The following is a 27,500-nucleotide window of genomic DNA, read 5'->3' as shown; positions in this document are numbered from 1 at the left end:
ACCCTTTGCTTGTAATTACCCCGTGGCCTTTTGATTAGACGTCAAAGGGCTGCTATGACAACAATATATAACATTTTCCCCAGGTTGATCAGTTCTTGCTTACAATGGAGCCGATTACAGTAGTCTTACTTGTGCTTTTTGTATAAAAATGTTTGTGTATATCACTGTGTGTCTATTTTGCTTCTGTTATTTGTACTCTCTTTGTTATAGTGCACAGTTTTCTACTTGATGGGGAAATAAAATAAATAAATAAAGATAGAACGCAAGAAAGATGAAGAACATGCCAAAAATGAATATGAATATGTTATGAAAGGGAGACGAGAAATAAAACATGGTATTGTGATTTTGTGTGTCATGTCTTGTGTCTTGTATTGCTTGCTTCTCATATCTTGTTAGCCTGTTAGCATCTTGGCCCTTTTGTTTGCATTATTTGTTCATCTCCGTAAGCATGCATTACAGCTTCTTCTAATTCTAAAATTCCCAAACCTTTAATGGTGGGATGAAAAAAAAGTGCTCCAACCCCCACCACTACGTTGCAAAGATTGAGACACTCACATATTATCTGCAATTTCATTTTAATAAAAAAAAACAGATGACCATCAGCTGTTGAATAGCTTTCTTGAACACTGTGTCTACATTTAAACAGTTGAGTCTCCATTCAAACCAGACAATGGAATGTAAAGAACGGTGACTGATGCTCTCCCATCCCATACACTTTCAATTCAATTCAATTCAATTCAATTGTATTTGTATAGCGCCATAACAATACAATTGCCTCTAGGGGCTTAACAGAGCCCAGAGCCTAAACCCCCTTAGTGCATGCACAATGGCAACAGGGGCAAGGAAAAACTCCCTGTTAGGCAGGAAGAAACCTTAGGCAGAACCACGGCACATAAGGGGGGACCCATCTGCTTGAGGTCGACCGGGTGGAGACAGGAAGGTGGGAAGGGGGAGGGTTGTGTAAGAAGAATAAAAAAACCTAAAAAAAACCTCCATGAGATCCACGGTGAAACACTGAATGTAGAAACAGGAAACGGACTCTGTACACCCGGAGCACCTGAACCACTCATCAAAATGGATGCTTCTCTGAAATCCCTCACTACTCCCCTAAGATCAGTTAAAAATTGCATTTATTTTATGAGCCTTGTTTACCATGTTTAAACATTTTTAACTTCTCACTGAGAGATCAATCCATACAATGTTCATGTTAAGTGTGTTAAGTAGCCATAGTATTAAATATAATATAATTAAATATAACCTTAAAGGTAGGCCCTGGCCTTGTTATGTTAGTACAAAGTGGGCTATAAACTCATCACCAAATAGGTTAGTTGTAGGCTACTATGCTGTAAGAGCACTGTGGTACGAATTTATCTGAGTGGAAGTAGTATTCTGAATCTGTTGTCTTTGCATGCTGGTTTTAATGTGGTTTTAAGCTGTAAATGCGGTGACAGTGCCAAACTTGGTGAATAGGGAAATACTGAAATACTATTCAATATACTGCTTTCACATGCAATTCTCTTTAGTAGTAATATTGGTATGGATATTGTGGAAATACATTTACATACATACTATCAAACATAAATTACATTGATCCATCATCTTGTTCCATATCAGTTAAGTTACAGTTAAGACCTTCCTGTGGTTCCTATACAAAGAAAAGTGATTAGTACGGTCCATGCCAGAGGTGAAAATGTCATTCATTCTTCATGAGAAAAAAAGCTAGACTTTCTCACTACTAGAATCGGAGAACTTTCGTTTAAGTAGAAATGCCTCCTGCGCCTCTGGTTGTGCTTACTTCCTGTTTTCAGCGCGGAGAAAGAGGACCTTCTTGAAGCTGGGAAACAGGGATCAGGGAACCAAAAGCAACCAGAAACAGACGGTCGACCATGGTGTGATTTTCAGCTCGCTAACTTTTTCAGCTCTTATCAACAACAGGTAAGATTGTCTGCTGTATTAGTCTTTTATTAGAGGCTACCTAATGAGTCAAAAATGAAACACACTTTGAGTAACACTCAATGACATACTGCCTTGTGAGTCAAGGATTTGTTCTTAAGAATACCAGATGCTGAGACCCACATTACATAACTGCATTATCACATGTTGCAATAATGTTAAAGCAAACCGATTCTATAGATAATTATGCCATTGTCGACGTAGATTCCCCAACATTTGAGACTTCTTCTGTGAGCTCGTTTGGAAGTGGCAATGCTTGCGGAGGGTTTCTTAAGAGTGATGTTTTATAAAGATGACACAGACTCTGAACCAGTGCCGCCTGGTCAGTCCTCTGCCTGTTCTAGTCACCCAGAGGGACATTGTACAGATGCACAAGCACAGGAAGGTGAGAACCAAAGGTTTCATTGGATATTTTTGGAAATGTGATAGTAGCATTTATAGTCGTTACAAGAGTATTCATAGATTCATAACATATCACATTTTTTAATCTGAGGGTCAATAATAATATAAAGGCTCTTACATTATTATTATTATTATGTTTAGATGTAATTTTGGTTTGCTTTAAGCCTCAGTATTTTCTCTATTGTCTCTCAATAAAGGTCTTGCTATGAAAGAGGAAGTGGAGCAGGTGGATTTTGAGCTGATTACTGTCCAGAACACGGCTGGTGCTATATCTATCCCTAAGCCCACAACCTTCCCCTCCAGCCCTGAGCGTCACCGCAGACCTATACCTCAGGTACCCTTGCGTCCCTCTGGCCTCTACACCCAGTTTCTATCCCCCTCGCCCCAAAGAAGAGAACAGCAGACAAACAGAAGAGATTTCAGAGAGCAGGATGCTTACAAACCAAGTGAAGATGCCTCTGCGCTCCTCTCAATAGACCAAAGAGACCAGAGGTTGGAGCCAATTGCCCACGACAATGGTTACCTTGTGATGGACAGCAGCATCACCCTCCAGGGTGGTGAGCCCTTGACCAATTCCATGCTGAACGGATACCTGGAGAGCAAGCTGATGGAGGTATACACGCAGTACCTTCATGAGAGGCTGGGGCAGCCAGGCACATCCCCTGGATGGAGCCTCCTGACCCCACTTGTGCCTCCAGGATACGTAGTACAGCGGCTCGGCCAGCAGATGGCGCTGGAGCAGGGCCTGGAGGTAGATGAGGCTTGTAGCATGGTGCTCAGCTATATGCACAACCACGTAGGGGACAGCAGGGCGGTCAGCTCACATTTCAGCTCCCCAGTCCTACGGATCTCAAAGCCTGAGTAGACAAGATCCATACGAAACCCACATATGTGATGCCATGGTAACCTCATTTCAAATCTCAGAGAAACTTCACAGTTAGAATTGTCCCTATCTGTTATAATTCATAACTCAACTCTGTCATCTGTATGCTATCTTCCTGTATGCTATCAGTTTTATACAGTTTTATGTCACAGACGTTTTAAAAGATCTTGAGAATTTGGTGGACTTTGGCAATAAAATGCAAGTTCCAGATGTTCTCAAGGTTGAAGAATGAATTTGCCCAATATTGACATAATTTCAGTGTTGATGTGCAATAAAGAATATTAACAAACAAATATTAATTGATATTAATTTTAATTTATTTAAATGTCTTTTCTTTATTCTATTTACATTTAAGGAAGTCAATCAACTGATTTTAAGAATCATAATCATGAGTCATAAATGAGAGCCCCTAGAGCCGTAGTGTTGTCTACCGGTCCGAGAGCGGCGGCCATATGGGATGGGTTTGAACTGTGACCTCTACAAAAAACAGTGGGCAGTCTGTGTTGCGGTAGCAGTTCATATTTCTCTCATTGCAAAACTTCTGATGTGAAGCTAGCTCTGATGTTTTGGGCTGTATTGGTGGTTGTGTGTGTAGACTCATCTTGGAATTATTTATACAGTCATAGGAGAATTCCAGAACTTCAGAATCACTTCCAAAAAGGCTTCTAGAAATACCCAATTGTATTGTGTAATTGTGAAGTTAAATGTCTGTTGCTCAATTTCAACATTCAGTAATTTCCGACAGTTAAAACATTGATTTTGCTTAATTTGCCAGGCAAACCATGAATGGGTCTATCTATCTCCCTTCCTCTTTCACATACGAGTCCCTTTAATGTATCAGGTATAAACAACGTCAGACAGATAACACATTTTTGTTCACACTCAGTCACATTCAGTCTAACATAATGACTTGCAAGTAACAGGTGTCGAAACCACACAGCTGCTAGTGTGTGATGAACTCATGTTCATTTGTGTGAATATTCACTCATTAATATGAAGCTGCACAGGCTGCGGGTTTCTGCCTTATCCTATTATAATTATCTGAGTTAAATCAGTTAGATAACTACCTAACTACCAAAAAGATCTCTTGCATTTAAACCATTTAAGGCTAAGAGTATGGTGCCTTCGGTGCTGTTTGCTGCCATCCCCCACTTGTGGATTAGTAGGCCCCCATCAGCTTGGCTTCATGATTACATCATGATTTCATCTGTTTCACTCTTATTTCTGGGCTTGTAGCTTGTTCTTGTAACACTGCAAGATAAGGAAGCATTGTTTAAAAGGGCCTATATGTGAAAACCAACTATACTAACATGTATTAAACTAACTTATAAACTAACATGTCAAAACTATTCAGGTATTCAGGCTATATGTTTTTTGGAGCCAATGACTTAGATTTTTTTGTATTTCTTTCATATCTTTTTTTATCATATACTGTATATATATAAGTCACAAATTTTGAATAGAACAAAACTCTGACCCACTTTAGGAAGGCACATATCAGCTACTTGAACCAAAGTGACTCTGGAGAACACATGATGAAGCGCTGGCTTACAGGCAGAGGTTTCATTGACGTCAATACCTGTGGCTGATTGGTTAAAAGAAACACGTGTCCTCAACTTCGAGGCTCACAATTAGGTTAGGTGCTTTACAGGAGCAGAGGCATGTTGTTGTGTTGGCCAGGAAACATGGCAAACTGGCATATCCTCGTTTGTTACCTTTGTTTAGAGTATCACCACCAACAACTGAACCTGACCAACAAAGAAATTGTAATTTTTTTAGCTGGCCATAGCTTGCGTCGGTAGAGAGAGCCACTAGGCAGTGGGAGCCACAGGTAAGTATCCTCTCACTGGTGTATATCCAACTGGGACTCAACAGATGAATCCGTCCATTGTGTGATTTTAAACTGAGCTAAATGTGAAACGTAAGCCATTCTGTAAACAACTGCACCTCTCCTCCAATCACTTCCTTTGTCTGTGACGTAATCACTGTAACTGTAGTCGGATATCACCTGAACCATGTCCCTGACTGGGTAAAGAAAACCCCAGCTGGCCTATTGTTCTCTCTCTTAAGGCCCTTGCATGCTTCCTAAAAGCGGCTGCATGCTACAGCGTTGGGGGTTAACGGTTGCGCAAAATTTACTCGGTGCAGTTCATGCTCCCAAAGGTTGCGCGTGTTGTCATGAGCCTGCCATTTGCCTGGCAGATAGATAGCTGTTTCCCTAACAGAAAGTCTGAAGCTTGAAGTTCTTTTCAAACCTTTGCTTGGGTAGCACTGTTAAACTGAGCAGACATGCAGACTACATTTGAGTAATCTCATCTCGTAACATTCGTTTTCTAAAAACAATCACATAGTATTGCATGTTTTACTGTGGTAGAAAATACGTTAGCTTAATGCTAACGTATATGGAAAATCCTATAGACACCGCGCTAGGTATTAGCATCAAGTAATTCACGTTAATGTTTTTGTATGAGCCTGACATTTGCTCTGCAGATAGATAACAGGTTCCCTAACAGAAAGTCTGAAGCTTGAAGTTCTTTTCAAACCTTTACTTGGGAAGCACTGTAAAACTGAGTAGACATGCAGAATATTTTAGTAACCTCATCTCGTATCATTCGTTGATAGAATGCAGGCTGCGAGGCTCGCGTAAGGGCTTACGTAAAAAATGACGCAAGTCTAGAAAAAGGGGCCGACGCACGCAAGACGTAAGAAGTCGCGCAAGGGTCGCGCAAGGGGCTTGCGCGGCCTCTTGCGCTTGCGCTTACGCTTACGTAAGGGAGCATGAATTGCTAGGTGCTTACGCGTTGCGTTGGGGGTGTTGCCAAGCAATTCACACCCAGAACAATAGGCTTGCGTAAAATGGCGCAAGTCTAGAAAAAGGGGCCGACGCACGCAAGACGTAAAAAGTCGCGCAAGGGTCGCGCAAGGGCTTGCGCGGCCTCTTGCGCTTGCGCTTACGCTTACGCCTCTGAGCATAAACCAAGCTTTACTCCTCTCTTTTCTCACTGCTCTACATGCCAGCCATACAAGTCCTTGACTCCTGCAACAAACTCGTTAGCAAAGAACTGACCACAGCTAACTGAGCTACAGCTATCTCTATCTTAGGGGGCCATCTTTTGATAGTTGGCATATTCTAGTGTGTGTTAATATGAACGAATAAGCTGCTAAGTTAAATGTATTTGGGGGCCAAGCACAGAAGCTGAATAGAAACCCGGAGTGCCATCAACACCAGCCCCTCTAGCTGCAGAAGGCAAACCACCACCACCAGCACCACCAGTAGACTATCCTCCTATTCTCCCAAGAAAGCCCCCCCCCCCCCCCCCCCCCCCCCCTTGCGGAGGTCCTGACCCAGATCCAATATCAGAAAACTGCAGAGAAGAGTCACTGCTGAGCCCGGGGTCATCAATGGAAAGGAGCATGAGAGACCCCTGCTCCAGAGGCAGCAACAGTCCACAGCGGCCAGAGAGGCAGATAATCAGGGTGATCATAAATCCTCAAAACTGCTCATGTACAATAAAATGACAAAGTTTTCAACACTTTCAAGAAGATCGATAGATAGGTACTTTATTTATATCTGTATGGACACATTCTTGTGTCCACACAAATAGCTGGAAAGCTACAAACAGTCCTGAAAATTGTTCATGTTAAGTTTGATATTGTAGTGATCTCATACGATTTTCATACTTCAATGTTCTTCAATGACTTAGAGCACGCCCGCAACATCGTCCAATGAACCAGCGACCCCGCCGCGGCCTCCAGGGCACCTGTTCAACATCTGAGCTGTTTCAGCCCCGTTGGACAACACCACCTCAGCTTACCGTCTCCTGCTTGGCCAGACCATGCCCCTCTTTTTATATATATTTCTTCTGTTAGACACGTGAGGGAAATGGAAAAAAGGAGAAGGAGAAGGCAACATTGTGTCGTGGGGTGTTCTGTCCCCTGTGCCATTACACAATCAAATCAAAGTGGGACAAATATGATACGGCTATTTACAATTTTTCTGAAGTTCTCTCCACGCCATGAGGTGCACAAGGCCGCAACTTCTGAATAGTTGCAGTTTCAGTAATCCTTTTTGTTTTATTATTCTGGGAACAGGCGAATGGCTGGAGGACCAGTTGGTTTTCTGTCAGGGTTTCTCTTCCCTTAGACGATTGCTGTGTCATGCCAGTCACGAGCTCCATCTGCCTGGGTGCAGTTTAGCGTCATGCCCAGGCTATTTACTTACATGTACTTAAGTGAGTCTCTCCCACTCACACACACACACACACACACACAGAAACACTCGCACATCCACCAACTGTTCATTCAAGTTGTGTTCATTATGATTAAGATAGTAAATGTTCAGATATTTTGGGGGAAAGGATGGCATGTAGAAAAGGAAGAGACGATGACAAATATTTCGTCATGGGGTGCAGCTGGCAACCTCTAAGGGGTGTTGGTAAGCTTATTTCCCTCACAGTCTTGTCACACACGTATGTTTAAACGTTTAATATTTTTTAAAGTTAATATATATAATACAATACTTTCAACATTTCTGGTTATGTGTTTTGGATTATTTTCAAATGAACCATATACTCATTGAAAAAGGATGTACATTTTTGTAAATTACTGCAAACAATTCGCTCTGTGCACAATATTTAAATTGATAAGAAGCAGCACTATTTATAGTACACATTTTCGTATGATGCTTATTTTAAGCGGGACTGCAATGAATTCGCTCAAAACAATACAGTGATTCTTGAGACCTGGGACAAAACATGTCCGTGACATAAATCACAGTTTTTTTATCTTAAAATGTACGTAATATATTTTAAAAGCCTCACCAAACTCATCAACAGGACAAGGGTAGCACAACAAAGTGTGTTTTGTTGTTGTCTAACATTTTGTTTTTATTCTTAATGATATTATATGTGACCAGTACCTACAAAAACCCATGTCCGAAAGCAGGTCACATCACACTGCAATGCTTTAAAAACTCTGAAAAGTGATATAAAATTGAACTTTATCTATATCATATGTAAATAACATAGTATTTATTTCACAAACATTAAAAAAAAAAAAATTGAAACATTTTGAATGTACTTTCTGGTCAGTTGAACATGTGTCCAGAGTTTTCGTCAACACCATCAGACTTTTTTAAATTGGGGAAAAATTCAGGAATAATTTAGGGCAGCTTTAACTCAAAGGACCCCTTGCCTTGCTCCTTGGTCTTCCTGGTGACATGAGAAAATTTGAGCTCTGGTAAGTTTTTAATAATACTTTGTTTTTCATATCTATTTACTAATATGCACACGTCACAACCATAGCGTATCAACTCCAAAATGGCTAAAGAGTCAACATTAGAGTAAAATGTTCTGCAATCTAGTGTTTATTTATATAGATTGGCTGGACCATGATCAAGAGATGATAAACAAGATGGCTCCTGTGAGAATCTTGTGTGATATAAGGAGAAATGTACTTTTTTTGTCAACACCATCAGACGTCAACACCATCAAAACACCATCAACATTTGTGTCTGATGGTGTTGACTTTCTCTGATGGTGTTGACTTAGGCCATTTTAGTGTCCATTTTAATCATTTTAATGCTGTTTATGCCAAAAATATCACTTCCTAGGCATTTTTATTGCTATTTCAGATTCATGTGTCGAATTAAATCTAGTTTAGATGTAGAGTGTCAACTCCTTCAGATATATTTTTTATATTTTTTTTTTAAAGAAAATGGTATCTGTTTCATTCCTTGAAGGATATTTCACAAAGACTAACACATTTCCAATGTAGATGTGTATTTTTAATGCTTAAAAATGTCTCTGTTAAATCTGAAGGTTAAAGACAAATGTAATTCGTGATATGATTTCAATTCTACTCATTAAACATTGACTTCTTTGGCTCTAAACTTTTGTTTTTAATGATTTAAAGACCTGTGTACATTATAAGGGGAACTGGGAAAACTAATGAGTAAAAATATTTCTGATAAGATCATTTAAAATAATTTCCATAAGTATATTTATGTTTATGATGGTGTTGACAAAAATCAAGTGCTGACCCAGCAAACATTCAATTAACATAAAAAATCTACAACTGGGAGGTTGAACCAAAACATGTTTGGATAGACAAACTTCATTTGACATAAATGTAATCATATATTTTGGAAGTTATCCAAATATTTTTTGGGAAAATCAAAACCTGTTTTGTCCCTTATCTCAAGAATCACGATTTCACAAATTGCACTACTACTACCGTTGCTAGACTACACAAAACAAAATAATGTTAATTTAAAAACCAATGCTAGTAGGCTACATGTCCTAGACTGTATGTTGAAATTTGACTTAGCACTGAACTATCAACCAAGTCACACCACACAAATGGCTTATTTTATTTTGTTAGTTTGTCACCAGATGTGTAATTATAATTGTTAAATTCTTGTCTTCAGATTTGAAAGATTCAAATTAAGTTTTTATTTGGTTAACGTCTATCCTTCTTTTAATCAGCCACACAATAAACACACCGGCAAACACGTAAGCAAGCATTCTGGACCAACGTTGCTGCCTTTTTACGATGCCAGAGCGTCCATGAATCTTCGACAGAGTTTTGGCAGGCAGTTAGAACGATTTTTGATGGTCTTGCCACCGCAGCTGTGAACGCACAAGACTGTCATGAACATAAAACTGTCCTGAGCTCAGTAAGTTTAACATTTGTTAGGGCGTGTTTTTGGAATGTATTTGGAATGTATTTATATATTTTTTGTCACGAAAGTTTCCCAACTAAAGTATGAGTGTAGGTATTATCAAAGTTATCGGACTTCTCTGTGTTACAGCACCATGCCAGGCTTTCAATTCAACCGAATCATTTTGGAAATTTGCGTTTGTTTTAGATAAGGCAAGCTAACTACCGAAGTGTGTACTCACCTTGGGGTAAGGTGCATGGCTACTTGCACGCCTACATTCATTCCATAGGGCGTCAATGACAATGTCGGGTGACTTAAAGATTTATACGAATGGGTAAAATTGCAATAGCTTTGTCAGAGCAGTAAACTGTCCACCTGACTGACTAACTTAGCTCTTCTTCATGACGTTCGACACAGTCAGCCATATTAAAACCTTTCTGTTCTCATGCCTCTGTTCCCCAGACCACTGTGCGCCCCCTCTACACCCGAGCTGTGCCTCTGTGTTGTTGTGAGCTGATGAATAGGCCACCGGGAGAGCCTCTGTGCTAGCTCAGGGGATTCCTGGGCACAGTAGAGCCCGTTAGCTTCCATTGGAGCCGCTGTCGATGCCGTCGACAGAGTTGGGTGGAGCAGGGAAGTGGTCAAACTGAGCTGGGAAAAGCATAGCATAACTGTCGTTTTTTAACTTTTCTCTGTTTCTTCATTTTTCCGTTTCACTGTCTCTCTCTATCACACACACACACACTCTCTCTCTCTCTCTCTCTCTCTCTCTCTCTCGGACTCCCTTTGCTCTGGCCTGCTCTTCCCCTCTCTCCACTCGTTTGTCCTGGATACGCCATGTGGAACACTTTCTGGAGCACCTGGACCGTCCTGGGACTTGGTCACCTTTGGTTGTTCCTCCTCGTCCCCTTTCTAGCAGTGCCACGGACGTTTGCTTCTCCCTATGGACCCGTAGATTCAAGGGGAAATAGCAGCGCACTTCACCCTGAGACCTTCCAGGTGTTTAATGTAGACTATAGCCATGTGCAGGTGCCCTTTGAGATTGTGCTGTGGATTATGCTTGCTTCCTTGGCTAAACTGGGTGAGTTAATTTTTCTCTTTTCATTTGAGGGACAGTAGAGAGCACTGTAGAAGCCATCTTTCATGAAACCCCTGAATAGGTATTGACTGGATGTCATCCTTTTATATTTGTAATATGATACAACTTTCCTCAAGACTGAAACATGGCATCCAGCATTCATGTTTTGAGCAATTGGCTATCCTTGCTATGATATTTTAATGTCGCCAGTTATCGGGTAATGTGTGTGTAACACTTGTAGCTTTAAAACAATAATTGTTATGAAACTGTTATGGACAGCACTCTCATGATCATTCTCCAGTATAATATAACACTTGCCTCATTAGTCAGTAAGAGGTTTTGAAAAGCCATTTGAAAGTGACTATGATGCATTGTATGCTAAACCAACGATGAGATGGCGATAAGGAATTGGAATAGCCTAAAACCTGGTACCTTTCAAAGCTGTTTACCATCACATGGACAGCAAATGTGCTATATATATATTTGCCTTCTTACCGAGGGTTCCACTGATCATATCGTCTCATGATTATTCCCAATGACCTGCATTGTGGTCTAAAACAAAGATAAGATGTGACCAGGAATTCTGGAACAGCCTAATACCTGATTCTCCATACAAACACACACACAAGCACAGGACTCTTTGCACTATCCACACATGCACATGAACACTTTTGCACTACTTTTCACTATTTGCAGCCCTGTCACAAGTAATGCACAATGTTGTATATGTTATATGTAAACACCCCACCCCCTGTGTACATGTTCTCCCTATGTGTATTGTTTTTGTATTTATTGTGATTTTTGTATTTATTGTGATTCATATATGTATGTAAGTTAAGCTACTGGATGACCTTAATTTCCCTCGGGATCAATAAAGTACCTATCTATTTATCTAAATGAGGTACCAAGCAAACAGTTACCTTTTTTCCCAGGGTTCCACTGCTCAGGGCGTCTGCCCTCTGTCATGCCCGAGAGCTGCCTGCTCATCGTGGTAGGCCTGCTGGTGGGTGCAGCCATCTACGGAGTCCGCCACAGGCCGCCGCCCACCCTGAGCGCAGACGCCTTCTTCCTGTTCCTGCTGCCGCCCATCGTGCTGGACGCCGGCTACTTCCTGCCGGGCCGGCTGTTCTTCGAGAACCTAGGCACCATCCTGCTGTACGCCGTGCCTGGCACGCTGTGGAATGCGCTGGGCATCGGGTTCTCGCTGCGCGGGTTGTGTCTGGTGGTGCCCGGCCCGGAGCTGGAGGGACTCTCCCTGTTCCACTGCCTGCAGTTCGGGAGCCTGATCGCTGCAGTGGACCCCGTGGCCGTGCTGTCCGTGTTCGAGGAGATGCACGTCAACGAGCAGCTGCACATCCTGGTGTTTGGAGAGTCACTGCTCAACGACGCTGTGGCAGTGGTGGGGAAGGCTAGGTGTTATCAAGGAGGGACGGGTGGTGGGGCGGGTTTAAGAGTTTGGAGCCGGGTGTAGATGGGAGAGGAGACCCTAACACTCTTGTGTGTCAGTGTGCGTGTACAGTGGTGTAGTGGTATCTGGAGAAGTGGGTATACTCTTAAGTGTTTTAAGCAGCCCATACAGCACAGGATAAACGCCCTGTATTGAGAAGTGGGTATACGCAATGCTGACTGAAAAATAAGTGGGTATACTCCGTATACCTGCGTATACCCTGGACTACACCACTGTGCGTGTATGTTTAAAACACAACACAACACATTCCTCAAGAACTGCAGATGTTACAACATAGTTGTAAAGTATAGTTTATTCCCTTCATCATTTTTAAACACAGAAATTGACCTATGGTCTTTTTTAATCTTGTCCTCTCTCTCCGCCCCTTCTCTCCCAGGTGACGTATAAGCTGTTTGAGTCGTTCCTGCGCATGCCTACCCTGAGCAGTCTGGATGTACTGATAGGGGCCGTCCAGGTGTTGCTAGTGGGCATGGGCGGCGTGGTGGTGGGCATCTTCTTTGGCCTGTTGGCAGCGCTGGTCACCCGCTTCACCGTCCGCGTTCAGGTCATCGCACCGCTCTTCGTCTTTCTCTTCAGCTACCTGTCCTACCTCACCTCCGAGATGCTGCACATCTCCGGAATAATGGCGTGAGTTGGTTGCCTTGGCGATAAGAGTGGCGAGGGATTGGCTGGAAACTTGTGAAAGAATAGTCAAAGGCAGGGAAAACACTCCCTCACTGCCTCAGTATTGTCATTTGATCATTTGTTAAATCGGAGTAAAATTGTGAGATAAATGGTTAAGGTCCGTTAATACTCTAGATGTCAGTAGGTCAAAGAAAGTAGTTTGTATGTATCAGACAAATGATGGTTTTTCACCGTAGATTGCGATTTTACAACATCAACAGTATAACATTACAAGAATAGTATATAGTAAAAAGAATAAAGGAAAAGTGTGACTTGGTTGTGTCCTGCTCTGTACCCCTTAAAGGTGCATTAAGGATTAATAGCTATTCGCTAAAGGTATGCTAGCAGCTAAAACTAACGAAATCTCTTGAAATGTGCTGACTTTGACATTATGACAAACTAATTACTCAGCGACTGTCCTTACACAGTCAAACATCAATCATGTGCAACACAAGACTAAGCAAGACGGCAAATAAGCTACTTACTAGATCGTCAGAAGGAAATCAAAGTCAGGTCGGCGGGCATCGGCAGGCAAAACTACAGAAGGCAGTTATATGCCTATCGACCCTGCTATGCCATTGGCACGGACGCAATTCTCCATATTAAAAGTCATTGTAGCGCCCCAATTTTTTTTAAGCTGTTATTTTAAGGTTAAACTGCTTATCCTAACCCTAATCCTGAAGCATAATTGTTGCATATTGTGCCTTTAATGTGCAGCATCATGTCGTGTGCGGTGTGCATGAAGCAGTACGTGGAGGCCAACATATCGGAGAAGTCCCACACGACCATCAAGTACTTCCTGAAGATGTTGAGCAGCGTGAGCGAGACGCTCATCTTCATCTTCCTGGGCGTGTCCACCATCCAGGACAAGCACATGTGGAACTGGCCCTTCGTCACCTGCACACTCCTCCTCTGCCTGGTCTGGCGAGCCGTGGGTGGGTCGGGCGCTCTTCTCTCTCCTCCTCCTCCTCTGCCCTGCGGTTGAGTGTAGCAAGCTTCCCAACTCTCTGTTCTTTGCCCTCGTGTTTATGTGTGTGTGTGTGTGTGTGTGTGTGTGTGTGTGTGTGTGTGTGTGTGTGTGTGTGTGTGTGTGTGTGTGTGTGTCTGTGTGTGATACCTTCATCTTAACTGTTCCTTTCTCGCTCCAGACCTTTCCTGCTCTCCTTTGTTGCCTTTTGTTATGACAGTTGTTATGGTCCTCTGTATGTGTAGTCCACCTTTCATGCAGACAAAGTGAGACATTTGGAATACTTCAACATAGCTGTCTCTACATCCTCATAGCTCATATGGACATAGTCACTCAACAAAAAAATATAATACGACAAAGAGAGGATGAAAAGTGGAGAGGTTTTCTGATTGGGTAATCCTGGCTGATTACGTAGGTTGACCTTTTTACCCAATCAGAAAACCTCTCCACTATTCTTTTTTCTCTGTCATATTATTTTGAAAGCCATTAACATGTCTCTTTCTCTTTACTTCTCTCCACTTGTTCTCCCTCTCTTAGTCCCTCTCTTTCTCCCTCTCTTTCTCCCTCTCTTTCTGTCCTCTCTTTCTCCCTCTTTCTCTCCTCTCTTTCTCCCTCTCTTTCTCCCTCTCTTCCTCTCCCTCTTTCTCTCCTCTCTTCCTCCCTCTCTTCCTCTCCCTCTTTCTCTCCTCTCTTCCTCCCTCTCTTTCTCCCTCTCTTCCTCTCCCTCTTTCTCTCCTCTCTTCCTCCCTCTCTTTCTCCCTCTCTTTCTCTCCTCTCTTCCTCCCTCTCTTCCTCCCGTCCTCAGGTGTTCTACTCCTGACGGCCATGATCAATAGGGTGCGGCGCAACACGGTGACCTTCAGGGATCAGTTCATCATCGCCTACGGTGGCATGCGAGGGGCGATCTGCTTCTCTCTGGTGTTCCTGATGGACGACTTCCCCATGAAGAAGCTGCTCATCACCACCACCATCACAGTCATCCTGTTCAGCGTGTTTGTGCAGGTGAACCACCTTCAGGTTAAAGGTGCATTATGCAACAATTATGCTTCAGGATTAGGGTTAGGATAAGCAGTTTAACCTTAAAATAACAGCTTAAAAAAAATTGGGGCGCTACAATGACTTTTAATATGGAGAATCGCGTCCGTGCCATTGGCACAGCAGGGTCGATAGGCATATAACTGCGTTCTGTAGTTTTGCCTGCCGCAGCCCGCCGACCTGACTTGTTTACCTTCTGCCGATCTAGTAAGTAGCTTATTTGCCGTCTTGCTTAGTCTTGTGTTGCACTTCCTTGATGTTTGACTGTGTAAGGACTAGGGATGCAAATGATTAATCGACTTTAGATTAATTGTCGATTAAGAGGTTGCTCGATCAAAATGTATTAATCACGATTAATCGCTAGAGGGCGCTAGCGCGAGAGACCGGTTGAAAACAAAATGAAGCGAGCGAAAAGAAGTGCGGTGTGGGACCACTTCAACATTGTTAATTCAGGCAAAGAAGTCAAATAGTTCCACTAGCTCACTCAGTTATCATTTGAACACCGTGCATGCTGCTGTCCTGCATGGCACCACCAGTTCACCTGGTCAACCTAAAATCACAGCTACACTGTATTATACCTTCTCTCGCTTACTGCCGCGAGTTAAGGCTAGTCTTAAAACTCAGGTTAGCTATTAGTTCGTTAGCGGGCTAGCTCACTGAGACTTCATAGAGTTAGCTACCTAGCTCATTAGCGGGCTAGCTCACATTGCTATGAATATGAATATCTCTGTCTACTCCCGCGCTAACGTGTGCCCGCGAGTTTGGCTCATGAGAGTTAGTAAGTAAGTAAGTAAGAGTTGAGTTGGCTTTTTAGCTTGATAGCGGACTAGCTCACTCAGGCTTAATGATATTATATACCTAGCTCGTTAGCGGGCTAGCTTACCTTTGACTGATGGCTTGCCATTAACTCTTTGGTGACTGCCCCAAAATTGACAATTTTTAGTGACTTTTTGTAAATCTTGGATATCTCTGCAAATATTGCACATAACACCATATATTATGATTCATTTTAAAGGGTGATGGATGTAGAATCAATGTAGAATAGATTTAAAAAAAAAATTCTCTCAATTTAAATTATTAAACCATAATTTATGCTAATTTATGCGGCAATATTTCTGAAATAAAACACATGTAGGTGTAATCTGCTGTGGTTGCCATCATGTTTAAATTACTGCAATTGTGCAAACGCTAAGTTTTAGTATATATTGTAAGGAATCTTCCTGCCAAGTTTGGAGTCAATTTGACAAAATCTTCATCTCCTTTCATGCATCTATAGGTCGCTGAAAAAAACGGAAAAACATAATTATTTGGAAAAAAACAATTTTTTTCCCCCAAAAAAATATATTTTCTGTATCTTGTTGAAACACCAATGTATTTGCCTAAATAGATATAAAACATGTCACTATAGAACATTTGAACAACATGAACAACAGTTATTTGATCAGGTTACTTCAATAAACAAACATGGCATGGAAGGTCAAGAGTGACCTATTTGTGGTAGCCCATACTGTGCCAAACTTGAAAACTACAAAGCTATTACGAGAAATAACAACACAAATGCAAGTATAGAAATATATAATCATTTATTTTGGTTGATCAAGATACAAAACAAAAGAACTATGAGACAGAAGTGATAGCATTGTATAAAATAATTTGTATCGCGATCTAAATGCGGGACATATGGCACGAACGAATGCATGAATGACACGTCATTCCACGTGGACCCAAAACACTGGAAACACATCGGTTATTTTCAAGAAAACGTCTAATAACTTCCAATAACCCCTTCCAAATAATAATATAATGTTCAAACGTTTAGTGTTACTAAAAATTATGTATATATTGATGCTGCAAAAAAGCGGAAATTGTAATGTAAGGATAAACAGCGTGTCATTCAGGAGTCAACATAGACGCATCTCACCTCAATTCTTGATCAGATCACAATCATTCATTAACAGATTGTCAAGTTCTTACTCTTCTCCACTGCTCATCCTACCAGTTGAACTATCTGCATCGTTATCCTCTTCATTGTCCGTTTGTAAACAAAGCTGAACCGCTTGATCGAGCGTATATACACTTTGCTTGAAAACGCCATATTTGAAATGAAGCGCCGTCAATTATTTGTTCCGGTAAAACGTCTCTAAACCAATGGTATTTGAGATTGGGTACTCAAATAAAATACATCCTTGTGATTGGACAACTGTAAACAACATTTTCAGTACCATGGGAACGAAGATTGAGTGAAATAGAACAAGAATGTAACCAGATACGTGACCAGTCATGAGTGACCGAAATTTGAATGGACCGTCACCAAAGAGTTAAGAATGTAACTACTCTATCCCTCACTACCGTGAGCGCGAGTTAAACTTCAGAGAGTTGTGTTGGCTATTTAGCTTGTAATAGCCTAGATGCAGTTTCTTCATAATCTATAGGCTCAATAATATTCTGTTTGGCTCTCTATTTAATTTCTTCTATTCTTTTTTTTTTATGTCTGTTTCAAATGCAAGAACTGAGCCAGTCCATAATTTATTTCTTTGTTTTAAATTAAAGAATGTATTTTGTTATACCATAAAAAAACTTTTCTGCTTTCTTTTCCTAATGCATAATTACTTGAGGAATGTATAATAGAATAGAATAGAATATAATTATCATAATGTAATATAATAACTCAACTATTTAGCTGATATTTGTAAAAGCCCTATTGAAGCACTGAAACTCAGGTGAAAAACGCCGCTTATCAATTAATCGAAAGTCGATCGATAAGATTATCAACTAATGATTAATGAATTAATCGATAATTTGCATCCCTAGTAAGGACAGTCGTTGAGTAACTAGTTTGTCATAATGTCAAAGTCAGCACATTTCAAGAGATTTCGTTAGTTTTAGCTGCTAGCATACCTTTAGCGAATAGCTATTGATCCGTTGTGCTGCTTTAACTTCATTCAGCCCATTTACGTTTCATTTGAAGCGCTCATAGGAAGAGTGGTATATTATATGCTCTATCTGAACACTACAACACAGCCGGTAAGGAGATAATCTGATTGTTTATTGGTCAGTGTTCACTGTGTGTGTGTGTGTGTATGAGAGAGAGTCTGTTTTGGAAATATGAGAGGGTGTGTCTTTGGGTAATCTGATTGCCTTGGTGTGTGTGTGTGTGTGTGTGTGAGTGTGTGTGTGTGTGTGTGTGTGTGTGTGTGTGTGTGTGTGTGTGTGTGTGCGTGTGTGTGTGCATGCATTAATTAGTGCGTGTATGTTGACGGTGCGTCTTTGGGTAATCTGATTGTGTATGTGTGCCCCCCCCCCCCCCCGTGTGTGTGTGTGTGTGTGTGTGTGTGTGTGTGTGTGTGTGTGTGTGTTAGGGTATGACTATTAAGCCTCTTGTGGAACTGCTGGAGGTGAAGAGGAAGGGGAAGAAAGAACTGCCCTCACTCGGGGCAGAGATCCATTGCAGAGTGAGTGACCACACCACGCCCCCATACCCACATCCCACGCCCCCATACCCACATCCCACGCCCCCATACCCACATCCCACGCCCCCATACCCACAGCGCATCCGAAATACCACACAGAAGTAATGGTTATGTAAGGGATAACGGCCGACGAGCTGTCCAGTTCTACGAAGTTAATGGACGCTGCGGGGCAAAGAACACCACGACGCGGAGCGGAGCGGAGTGGTGTTGATCCGCAGAAGTCCATTAACTTCGTAGAACTGGACAGCTCGGAGGCCGTTATCCCGCTTATCTCCCGTTTGCAACATCCAAAAATGTTTTTATTATTATTATTATTTAGAATTTCCTTTATCTTTAGGAAACTTAACATGCATAATAACCTGATGAATTCTTGATTTGAAGCCTAGAAGTAGTTAGAAAAAAAACGTTACGTTGGTTGTCAATGGTAACCATTCAAGAGCATTGATATGGAACGGCGATTTAACGTTTCTACTGGGACTACGTCCAAGGTGTCCGGTTATACGAACTTAATGTACACCCCATTAGCCAATCAGAAAACAGTATTTCGTTCCAGAGGGAGATAAAAATATATATGGTTTATATAAGAACGTATCTTTAAAGGTAGCACAGCATAACACTGTACTTGAAGAATAAATCTTTCACTGCATATATTTTCACACATGTTTTAAGGGATGTAAATAATCCCGTATCCCTCTCCCTGTCCTGCAAACAGACACATACACACACAAAATGCACAACACACACATGCACAAACACACAACTAAACACACTGTTTCTCACAGGTTCTGGATCATCTGATGGCCGGCATTGAGGAATTGGTAGGCTACACAGGTCAGCACCACTGGAAAGACAAGTAAGAAGACTAACGATACTGATACCAGCGAAGCAAAGTTTTGTATTCCATTAATTTGTTGCAGGCAGGCGACTGTGATGTAGACAAGTGAATTGGGCGAAGCGAGCGAAAACGGTTTAATCGCAGGCTAATGAGGCCAATCAGATTGTTTGGTATTGTCGCTGACGGTTTGAAAATTGCAGGACTATGGCGTTGTTCAGTCATTTACTTTGCTAAAATGAAAAGCTTGGAGGGGCTTGTAAGGGGTTGTTGTTGTTCCTGCTACGTTATATATGTAATCCTGCGCTTACAATAACAGAATGACAGTTCTGATATAAAGACAAGTGACTGGGTAGCCTACTAGCCTACTAGTCCAGTCTGTTACCCTATTCCCACACACCACAACACTCCCACTCAAAGTAATGCATAAAATTCCTTGTATCAGTACCGTAAGAGTTAACACAATGCACTTCACACTACCGCCCTATATCCTATATCCTACCCCCCCCCCCCCCAATATCCCCCACTATATCAAATGAAAATACCTTTTCTTTCCTTTCATGAGAGTAATTAAATGTCTTTGACAGCCCCTCCAGCTGAATGTGGATCCATGTGATTCTATCACAGGATTATTGTCAGGGGAGGAGAGTTCTATAGAACAAACAGGCTTCTCACTCTGTATGTCTGCCTAAGAGCCCACTGCTCTCTTGGGACATGAATAAGTGGTGAGGTGGCACAGCCATGTCTGTAATGGCATTTAATGTATGTCTAACCCCTGGAAGCAGCCTATTGTCTCACTCATGACCTGACTGGGTGGTCTGATGGAACCACTGTGTACAGCCTCATCACCTGAAGTCAAAGTTTAGCTTGCGGTAGGTCTCTCTCCCCCCCAAAAATGGCCAAAATTGGCAGAACATATGTTTACAGACATAAAGGGCGGAGCCGATGTGGCTGTAATGAAAGACTATAATTTAAGACGGCACTATAAAACGAAACGCCACGACAAGTACAAACATCTGGATATGAAACAGAAGCTCCAGAAGGAAGAGGATTCGAAAAGATTGTGGTGTCACAGCAGACTGTTCTTAAAAGCCAAATCACAAAGTGAAGCTGCTGTGAAGGCAATTTTTTGTAGTACTTTATTGCAGAAGCAGGGATCGCCAAAGCAGTCCGACCCTTTACAGAGGGAGAATTTAACAAGAACTGCTTGATTCTGACATAGTGTGCCCTGATAAAAGGCAAGCATTTTTAAATGTGCAGACACAACGTTGCTGAACTTGTTGGACTGATCACAGATGGAGTGCCTGCGATGTGCAAAAAAAAAAAGAGCCATAAGAAATGAATGGCCCAGATTCAGTAGGCCTATATCAAACTTAGGTTCATTATTACATAAATGTCCAGCCCTTGACTTGGACGCAGTTTTTAATTTTGACCCTCTGTGTATTTGAGTTTGACACCCCTGCAAGGCCTCAGGTTCTCATTCAGTTACACTGGCCTGCCACTAGGGGGCAGCTCTAGCCTAATGCAATCCACTGATAGGCAGCATTCTATCAATATTACTGGAAAAGCATTTCTGTAATGTTAACCCGTTGCCAATACATAAGTAGTTGTGAATGTGAGAGCTGATATGAACTTTATTATGCTGTTGTTTTTTTTGCCTCTGATTAGAAAGTAGTTAAATGTTGCACCTTTAATTTGAAAGGGATTTGCTCGAGAAGATGAATATTTTGATATTTTTTGTTAAATTTCCCCCCCCCACAAACTTATCTTGGTCATTTATAAGCCTGGCTACTGCCTAAAGGTTTGCATGTTATCAGATTAGATTCTATATTGTACCTCACCTTCCCGAACAGCTTCTGTGTTTATGAATGTCTGCAGTTTTACGTGAACAAAGTGAATACACTTAACCTTGAATCAGGGGGTTGCCTTTACAGTGTTTGTTTGTTTTTTCGTGGGGAGGTTTGACAAGTTCAACACCAAGTACCTGCGAAGGTTCCTGGTCCGTCAGGACAAGCAGCCCAAGTCCAGCCTGGTGAGGCTCTACCAGAAACTACAGCGCCACGTTGAGGAGGAGTGTGAGGAGAAGAGAGTAGAGGAGTGTGCATCGTAAGCACCAAATTAGCACGCAAGTGCTCGAACACACGCTTAAAACAAACAGGCACACACCTACTGCATTCTCTCTTGCGTACAAAGAAACACATTAGTGCCTATACGAGTCAAGTCAAGTCAAGTCTTTTTATTGTCAGATACACAGAACAACAGAGTTGGACTGGGCACTGAAATTCTTAGGACAGGACACCATACCACTAGCCTGGTGACACCAGCCTACGTATTTCCGCCTGAATTGATTTCAAGCTCATACTCAGTCTGGCCCAACCCCATTGACAATCGTCTCCAGAACTCAAAATTTTGCAGGACCAATCAGCGAACAGTTCAGAGCTGTGACGCAAAACTCGCCTTGGAGGAAAAGACACGAAAAGCTATCGGAAAAGTTGTCTCAACTCTCGAGAACATCAGAAAATTAAAAGGAGAACAAGAGTATTTTCTCGTAAGTTTTATGATTGGAAAGGACGTCGTAGCTCTTCTCCGAACTGGCTTTGGGAAGAGTTTAATCTACCGAATGCTTACTAAACGTTGCTGATTGGTTAAGGGAACTCCAATGATTTTAAACCTCAAGATAAGCACCCGCCCATCTCGGAAACCAAAATGCATTGGGTTGGCCCAGACTGAAAGACGGAATGAAATGGAGTCACAGGCTGGTAATGGCCAGGCTACCATACCACTAGTCTGGGAAGTCCCGCCCCTCTTCTCCGGCCAATTTGATTTAACCTCTGAAGGGGGTCTGGCAAACTTAGGATAGCAGTTCACTTCAAGATTTCCAGAATCCTTGGAGCCAATCACAAACTGGCTTTTGGCTACCTGGCGCGCCATTGGCGGATTTAAAATAACCACGTCTACCGTAACAAAAGCGAAACTTAAGAGAAAAGCACAGTAAACTATATACTAAGTATAATAGTATAATAAGTTTTCTTTGAAAATAGAACAGAAACCTGCTCTGGAACAATTCATACAGAAAAAAGATGTGTTTGCTTTATTACCGATCGTTGTATCGTTGTATAGTATCGTTGGTCTGATTGGTTAAAGGCGTGTCCAATTACGTGAGTGAAGTGGACCTCCATTGAGGAGTTGGCCAGACTAACTGAGCAAATGAAATGCAGTGAAGGGGCGGGGAATTCCCAGACAACCATACCAAACTACCATAACATAACAAGACATAACATATAAACATATAATCATATAAACATATAAGTACTCCAACATGATATAACATAACATAACTTAACAGTAAGTACTGAACATTAGATAAAAATGTGAAAGACAGAGTAGTAGACCTACTAGATAAACAATAAATATACAATATAGATACTAAACATAAATACACATACTAAACATAAATACACATACTAAACATAAATACACATACTAAACATAAATACACATACTAAACAGATAAACATAAACAGATAAACATACCTACATGAAAATAGATTACATATATACTGCACTCCAAAAAACATATGCAATGCATTTATGTGAATATGAATGTTTCAATGTCTTCATCTGTGGGTGAACGTGTGAATGTGTGTGTGTGTGGGTGGGTGTGTTGACTGTGTGTATATTTGTTTTTGTGTGTATGTGTGTGTGTGTGTGTGTGTGTATGAGTGTATGTGTCTGTGTGTGTGTATGTCTGTCTGTTTGTCTGTGTGTCTGGGTGTGTGTGTGTGTGTGTGTGTGTGTGTGTGTGTGAGTGTATGCGTTTCTGTCTATGTATGTGTATGAGTGTATGTGTGTGTGTCTGTATGTGTGGATGTCTCTGTGTGTGTGTGTGTGTGTGTGTGTGTCTGTATGTGTGTGTGTCTGTATGTGTGGATGTCTCTATGTGTGTGTGTGTGTGTGTCTGTATGTGTGTGTGTCTGTATGTGTGGATGTCTCTATGTGTGTGTGTGTGTGTGTGTCTGTATGTGTGTGTGTCTATATGTGTGGATGTCTCTATGTGTGTGTGTGTGTGTGTCTGTATGTGTGTGTGTCTGTATGTGTGGATGCCTCTATGTGTGTGTGTGTGTGTGTGTGTGTGTGTCTGTATGTGTGTGCGTCTGTATGTGTGGATGCCTCTATGTGTGTGTGTGTGTGTGTGTGTGTGTCGGTGTGTATGACAGGGAGAGCCCTCAGAGCCGGGTTCTGCTTCCAGAGGAGATGGACAGCATCCGGAGGATCCTAACTACCAACCTTCAGAACTTCAACAAAAGGGTGTGTGTGTGTGTGTGTTTGCATACTCTGGGACTGACCTTGTCCAGGTGTTAGCGCCCATTTCCAGTGTTGTGTTTTGCTGGATAATGCTAGGATATGGATATATAAGAAACATGACAAATTAAGGATTTACAAATAAAGGGTTGACAAGAGCATTAAAAACAGGCCGTTCTGTTTGGTGCATGTTGAATTAAGGCCTGTGTATGCCATTGAGTAGTCAAACTGTGTGTGTGTGTGTGTGTGTGTGTGTGTGTGTGTGTGTCTGTGTGCGCGTGCATGTACACGTGTGTGTAAGTGTCCTTGTTTTCTTGTCCGTTTGTGTGGTTTTGTGTGTGTTGGCACTTACTTCCACAGCATATGATGGCTTATAGCAGACACAAGCTGAACCCAGAGTTCTTTATGGACAACACTTCACACTACTCCCTCGCCAGGCCACAAAGCCTAAGAGACCGGACTCTGTTCCTCTCTCCCACTCTTTCAGCTCAGGTACACACAGACACACACACACACACACAGACCACAGACACACACACTCACACAGACACACAGACCTACAAGCCTAGACAATGTGGTCTGTTTTAGTCATACCCTCTCTATAGACCCATAGCTTCACATTCACAAGTAGCGTTTGGTTCCTAGATCACAAGAAAGAATCAGTTTCCCCACAGAAATCAGCAACTGTGCGAACACAGTATGACCCTTAATTCTGCTGTCACACTGTATTAATTTGTGTGTGTGTGCTGGTCCATTTAGATGCGATTATATCTGTGCATATATACAGTACATGTTCTTGTGTATGTGCGTGTGTCTGTGTGTGTGTTTGTGTGTATGTGCCTGTGTGTGTGTGTGTGTGTGTTTCACAGTGGGAACATGAACATGAAGACTGTGTTTCATACAGAGCCAGCCACAGAGGTCTTTCCAGATCACTTACAGGTATGTTATGGAATAACAGTGTTGTATCAAATGTGTGTGTGTTTGTGTGAAATGAGTGTGTATGCAGTGATGTGTTGTATGTGTATTAACATGTGCGATGAGATATGTATTCGATACAGTTGTTCAGCAATGACACAGTAGGGTGAACAGCTGTGCTATTTCATAGACACACATGCCCACATAGACATCCTATTACGTAATAGGATGTCTATGTGGGCATGTGTGTCTATGAAACTCTATGTGTATATGGGCATGCATAGACATCCTATGTTAGGATGTCTATCCATGCCCATATACACATAGAGTGTTAAAGCCAACTGTTATGTTTGAACATTCCATAAGACTGAGAAACCCAGAGGAAAATAGAATGTGTATCAAAGGTTCCATCGAAGGCTCAAAGCGAACATGCCCTTAGGCACGACAAACATTTGATATCTCCGCAACCTATTCATGATTCCATACTGATTGATTTCTGCTGGGTTTAAAAGGGCAACTTGTCCGTTCTTGGTTGTCTATAAAATGGTGTTTTGTCTATTTGATGTCATACATGAATATATATATGTTCTTTGAATTATTTTGATTCATTCATTTTCTTAGACATGCTTTCTAAGAATTTTTTAAAATATATTGCTGAAAGTATTTAGTATAGTATCACTATATATAGCAGATATATTTACCAATATATTTATATTTAAAATACCAAATTGTTCACCAGTGTACCCATACATTGACCCCTTAACCCCTCGTTAACTGTCTTAACTCATATCTTTCCCCCACTTTAGTGTGCGGCTCTCGCCCCTCTCGAGATCCAGAGGAGGACCTGCCTAGTCAGAATGGCCCCAGGGAGCTGCCTCAAGATGGGCTTACAGATGCCGGCGCCGCCCCCGATCCTGGTCCTGCCCCAGGCAGATCCTCCAGCACCATCACCAGCACCGCCAGGGTGCCCAAGAAACTCAGCTTCGTCCTGGAGAACGAGAGAGACAAGAAGTAGCAATGTTGCAAAAAAGCAACACAATAATACACGATGAGAAGACATAGACTTCTGTGTAAAAAGCAAACAAAAATACCCCCCAAAAACACTGCCAAGGCCCTGGACATTTCTGTGGTTGGCAGATTCTGGATAAACCTTTGTTGTAGGTTTGGTGAGAAAAGTCTGTATATAAAATGCCTCCTTGATTATGCTAAATGTTCAAACGTTTGAAGGACTGGAAATGTGTCTGTCACACAAGTCGGAAGGAGAACTGTATAGCATGCATATAGTGCTTGGTGAATTCATTGGCTTCAGGAGGGATGGGGGTATTTTTAAAGGACCGGAAGATTTGATTAAAATGACTGACAACGTTTTCAGATGTATTACTAGACCCTTTATTCGTCTCTCCAGGATCTTGTAAGCATTTGTTGTGATTGTTGCTGCCGATAGTGACTGCAGGTATTTTCATAAAATTGCGGTGATTTAGAGTTGAATAAAATCGGTCGCAAACAATGCAGAAATCCCACGACTTTTCAGGGTTCTTTTTGATGGAATAAGTGCAATTGGGGTAAATCCTTGAATTTGTGAAACCTCAAGATTGCAAAATCCTAGAGGGACTGCTTTATTCCTTGCTAACATAAAAGTTGGCAGCAGGTGGCAATGTTGAGCTGCAGTTGGTTCAGACCTGTGAGTCACTATCATACTGTACCTGGGTGCTGAAGTTGCATCAGGACACTGGGAAATTGGACCAGTGAAACTACATTAGTTGTATTCCCAGAGTTACCAAATGTTAAGTATATTAGTTGCATTTAGTGATCAGTTGATTTGATTTAGTGTTCGTTTGTTGACAGATATTGGTCAAAATGCCATAAACATTTGTCTGTCTGTTTTGAAAGTAAATTGGGTTCACGTGAACAGAAAATAGAGACACATTACATATTCCATTAGAACTGTGGGGTTGTCATCCTTGTTTGTTAAAGCATGCTTAGATATGACAATATTACAAAATATACAGTATATGTAGTAAAATATATATCACTATCATTCACAGATTTGTTACTTTATCCAGTAATACGTCACGCCCAATCTTGTGTGTGTCGCTGCTCCACCATGCAGGAACTGGTCATTTGAGTCGGCTACAAATGCATGGAGGCTGAAGGACATGCTAGGGAAACCATCCTCCTCAGACCGTTCAGACCACAATTACCTTTTTTTATTATTGTGTTTTAATATAAAGTAGGGCCTCAAAAGTTATGTGCTGTCGATCAATGTAGTGCTTAAAAGCTTGTATGTTGTTGCTTTAGTAGAAATATATGCATGCAGTTAACCAGCAGCCACTCATTTAAAACATTAATCTATCTCAAGCTGGACTGATATGTAAGCCCTTAATCTGAAACTAATTTAAGTGACTTTTGGAGAAACGGCAAATAATCCGTAATTTCCCAAGATACAGTTGTATTCAAAAGTTCATGCACTGGGTAAGTGACACCGGGCAATTTTGTGAAGTGAAAAGGAGGGAATACAACCCTTCTAGCATGCAGGAAGTAAAACAAGTCTTCCTTATTGCATGTTATTGCAATGCTTTTGATTGTATGAACTTAAAAAATACACTAATTGACACGACATTGTTTTGCATACAATGTACATATAACAGTCCCATTTCATTAGAGCTTTTTATATAGTATATGTGGAGAGTATGGCATTTCATACTAATAACTCAAATACCAAATAACACTTTCATCTCTCTCTGTCACTTCACAACCTCAGTCAGCCCCGAGGTGAAAGAATGCGGGAGGAGGGTATGAGTGTGTAGTTGACATCTCCCGTCTAATTTCTTTCCTGTGTCCACCTCCAGAGTTACACAGAGGAGCTAAATG

General features: G+C 41.6%; 2 protein-coding genes across 2 annotated transcripts in view; both read left to right on the top strand.

Moving 5' to 3' along the window:
* Nucleotides 1-343, top strand: part of sh3bgrl (SH3 domain binding glutamate-rich protein like) — a 12,106-nt gene extending 11,763 nt beyond the window's left edge. Inside the window, exon 4 of the mRNA XM_080840421.1 lies at nt 1-343. This exon is cut by the window's left edge and continues 569 nt beyond it. The gene's annotated coding sequence lies outside the window, so the exon portion shown is untranslated.
* A 10,393-nt stretch (nt 344-10,736) lies between these two features.
* Nucleotides 10,737-25,644, top strand: LOC308366556 (sodium/hydrogen exchanger 2-like; the record flags this gene model as incomplete). The annotated part of the gene is made up of 12 exons (XM_080840273.1): nt 10,737-10,980; nt 11,910-12,376; nt 12,822-13,072; nt 13,826-14,043; nt 14,881-15,077; nt 18,470-18,562; nt 19,363-19,433; nt 21,372-21,518; nt 23,630-23,720; nt 24,075-24,206; nt 24,584-24,653; nt 25,436-25,644. The coding sequence occupies 12 exons, from the start codon at nt 10,737-10,739 to the stop codon at nt 25,642-25,644; spliced, it is 2,190 nt and encodes a 729-aa protein (XP_080696399.1).
* Nucleotides 25,645-27,500: the final 1,856 nt, after the last annotated feature.

Source organism: Sprattus sprattus, assembly GCF_963457725.1.
Source record: "Sprattus sprattus genome assembly, chromosome: 6".
NCBI classification, from domain to species: Eukaryota; Metazoa; Chordata; class Actinopteri; order Clupeiformes; family Clupeidae; genus Sprattus; species Sprattus sprattus.
The sequence above is the reverse complement of the archived record's forward strand: the minus strand, read 5'-3'. Positions and strand labels throughout refer to the sequence as shown.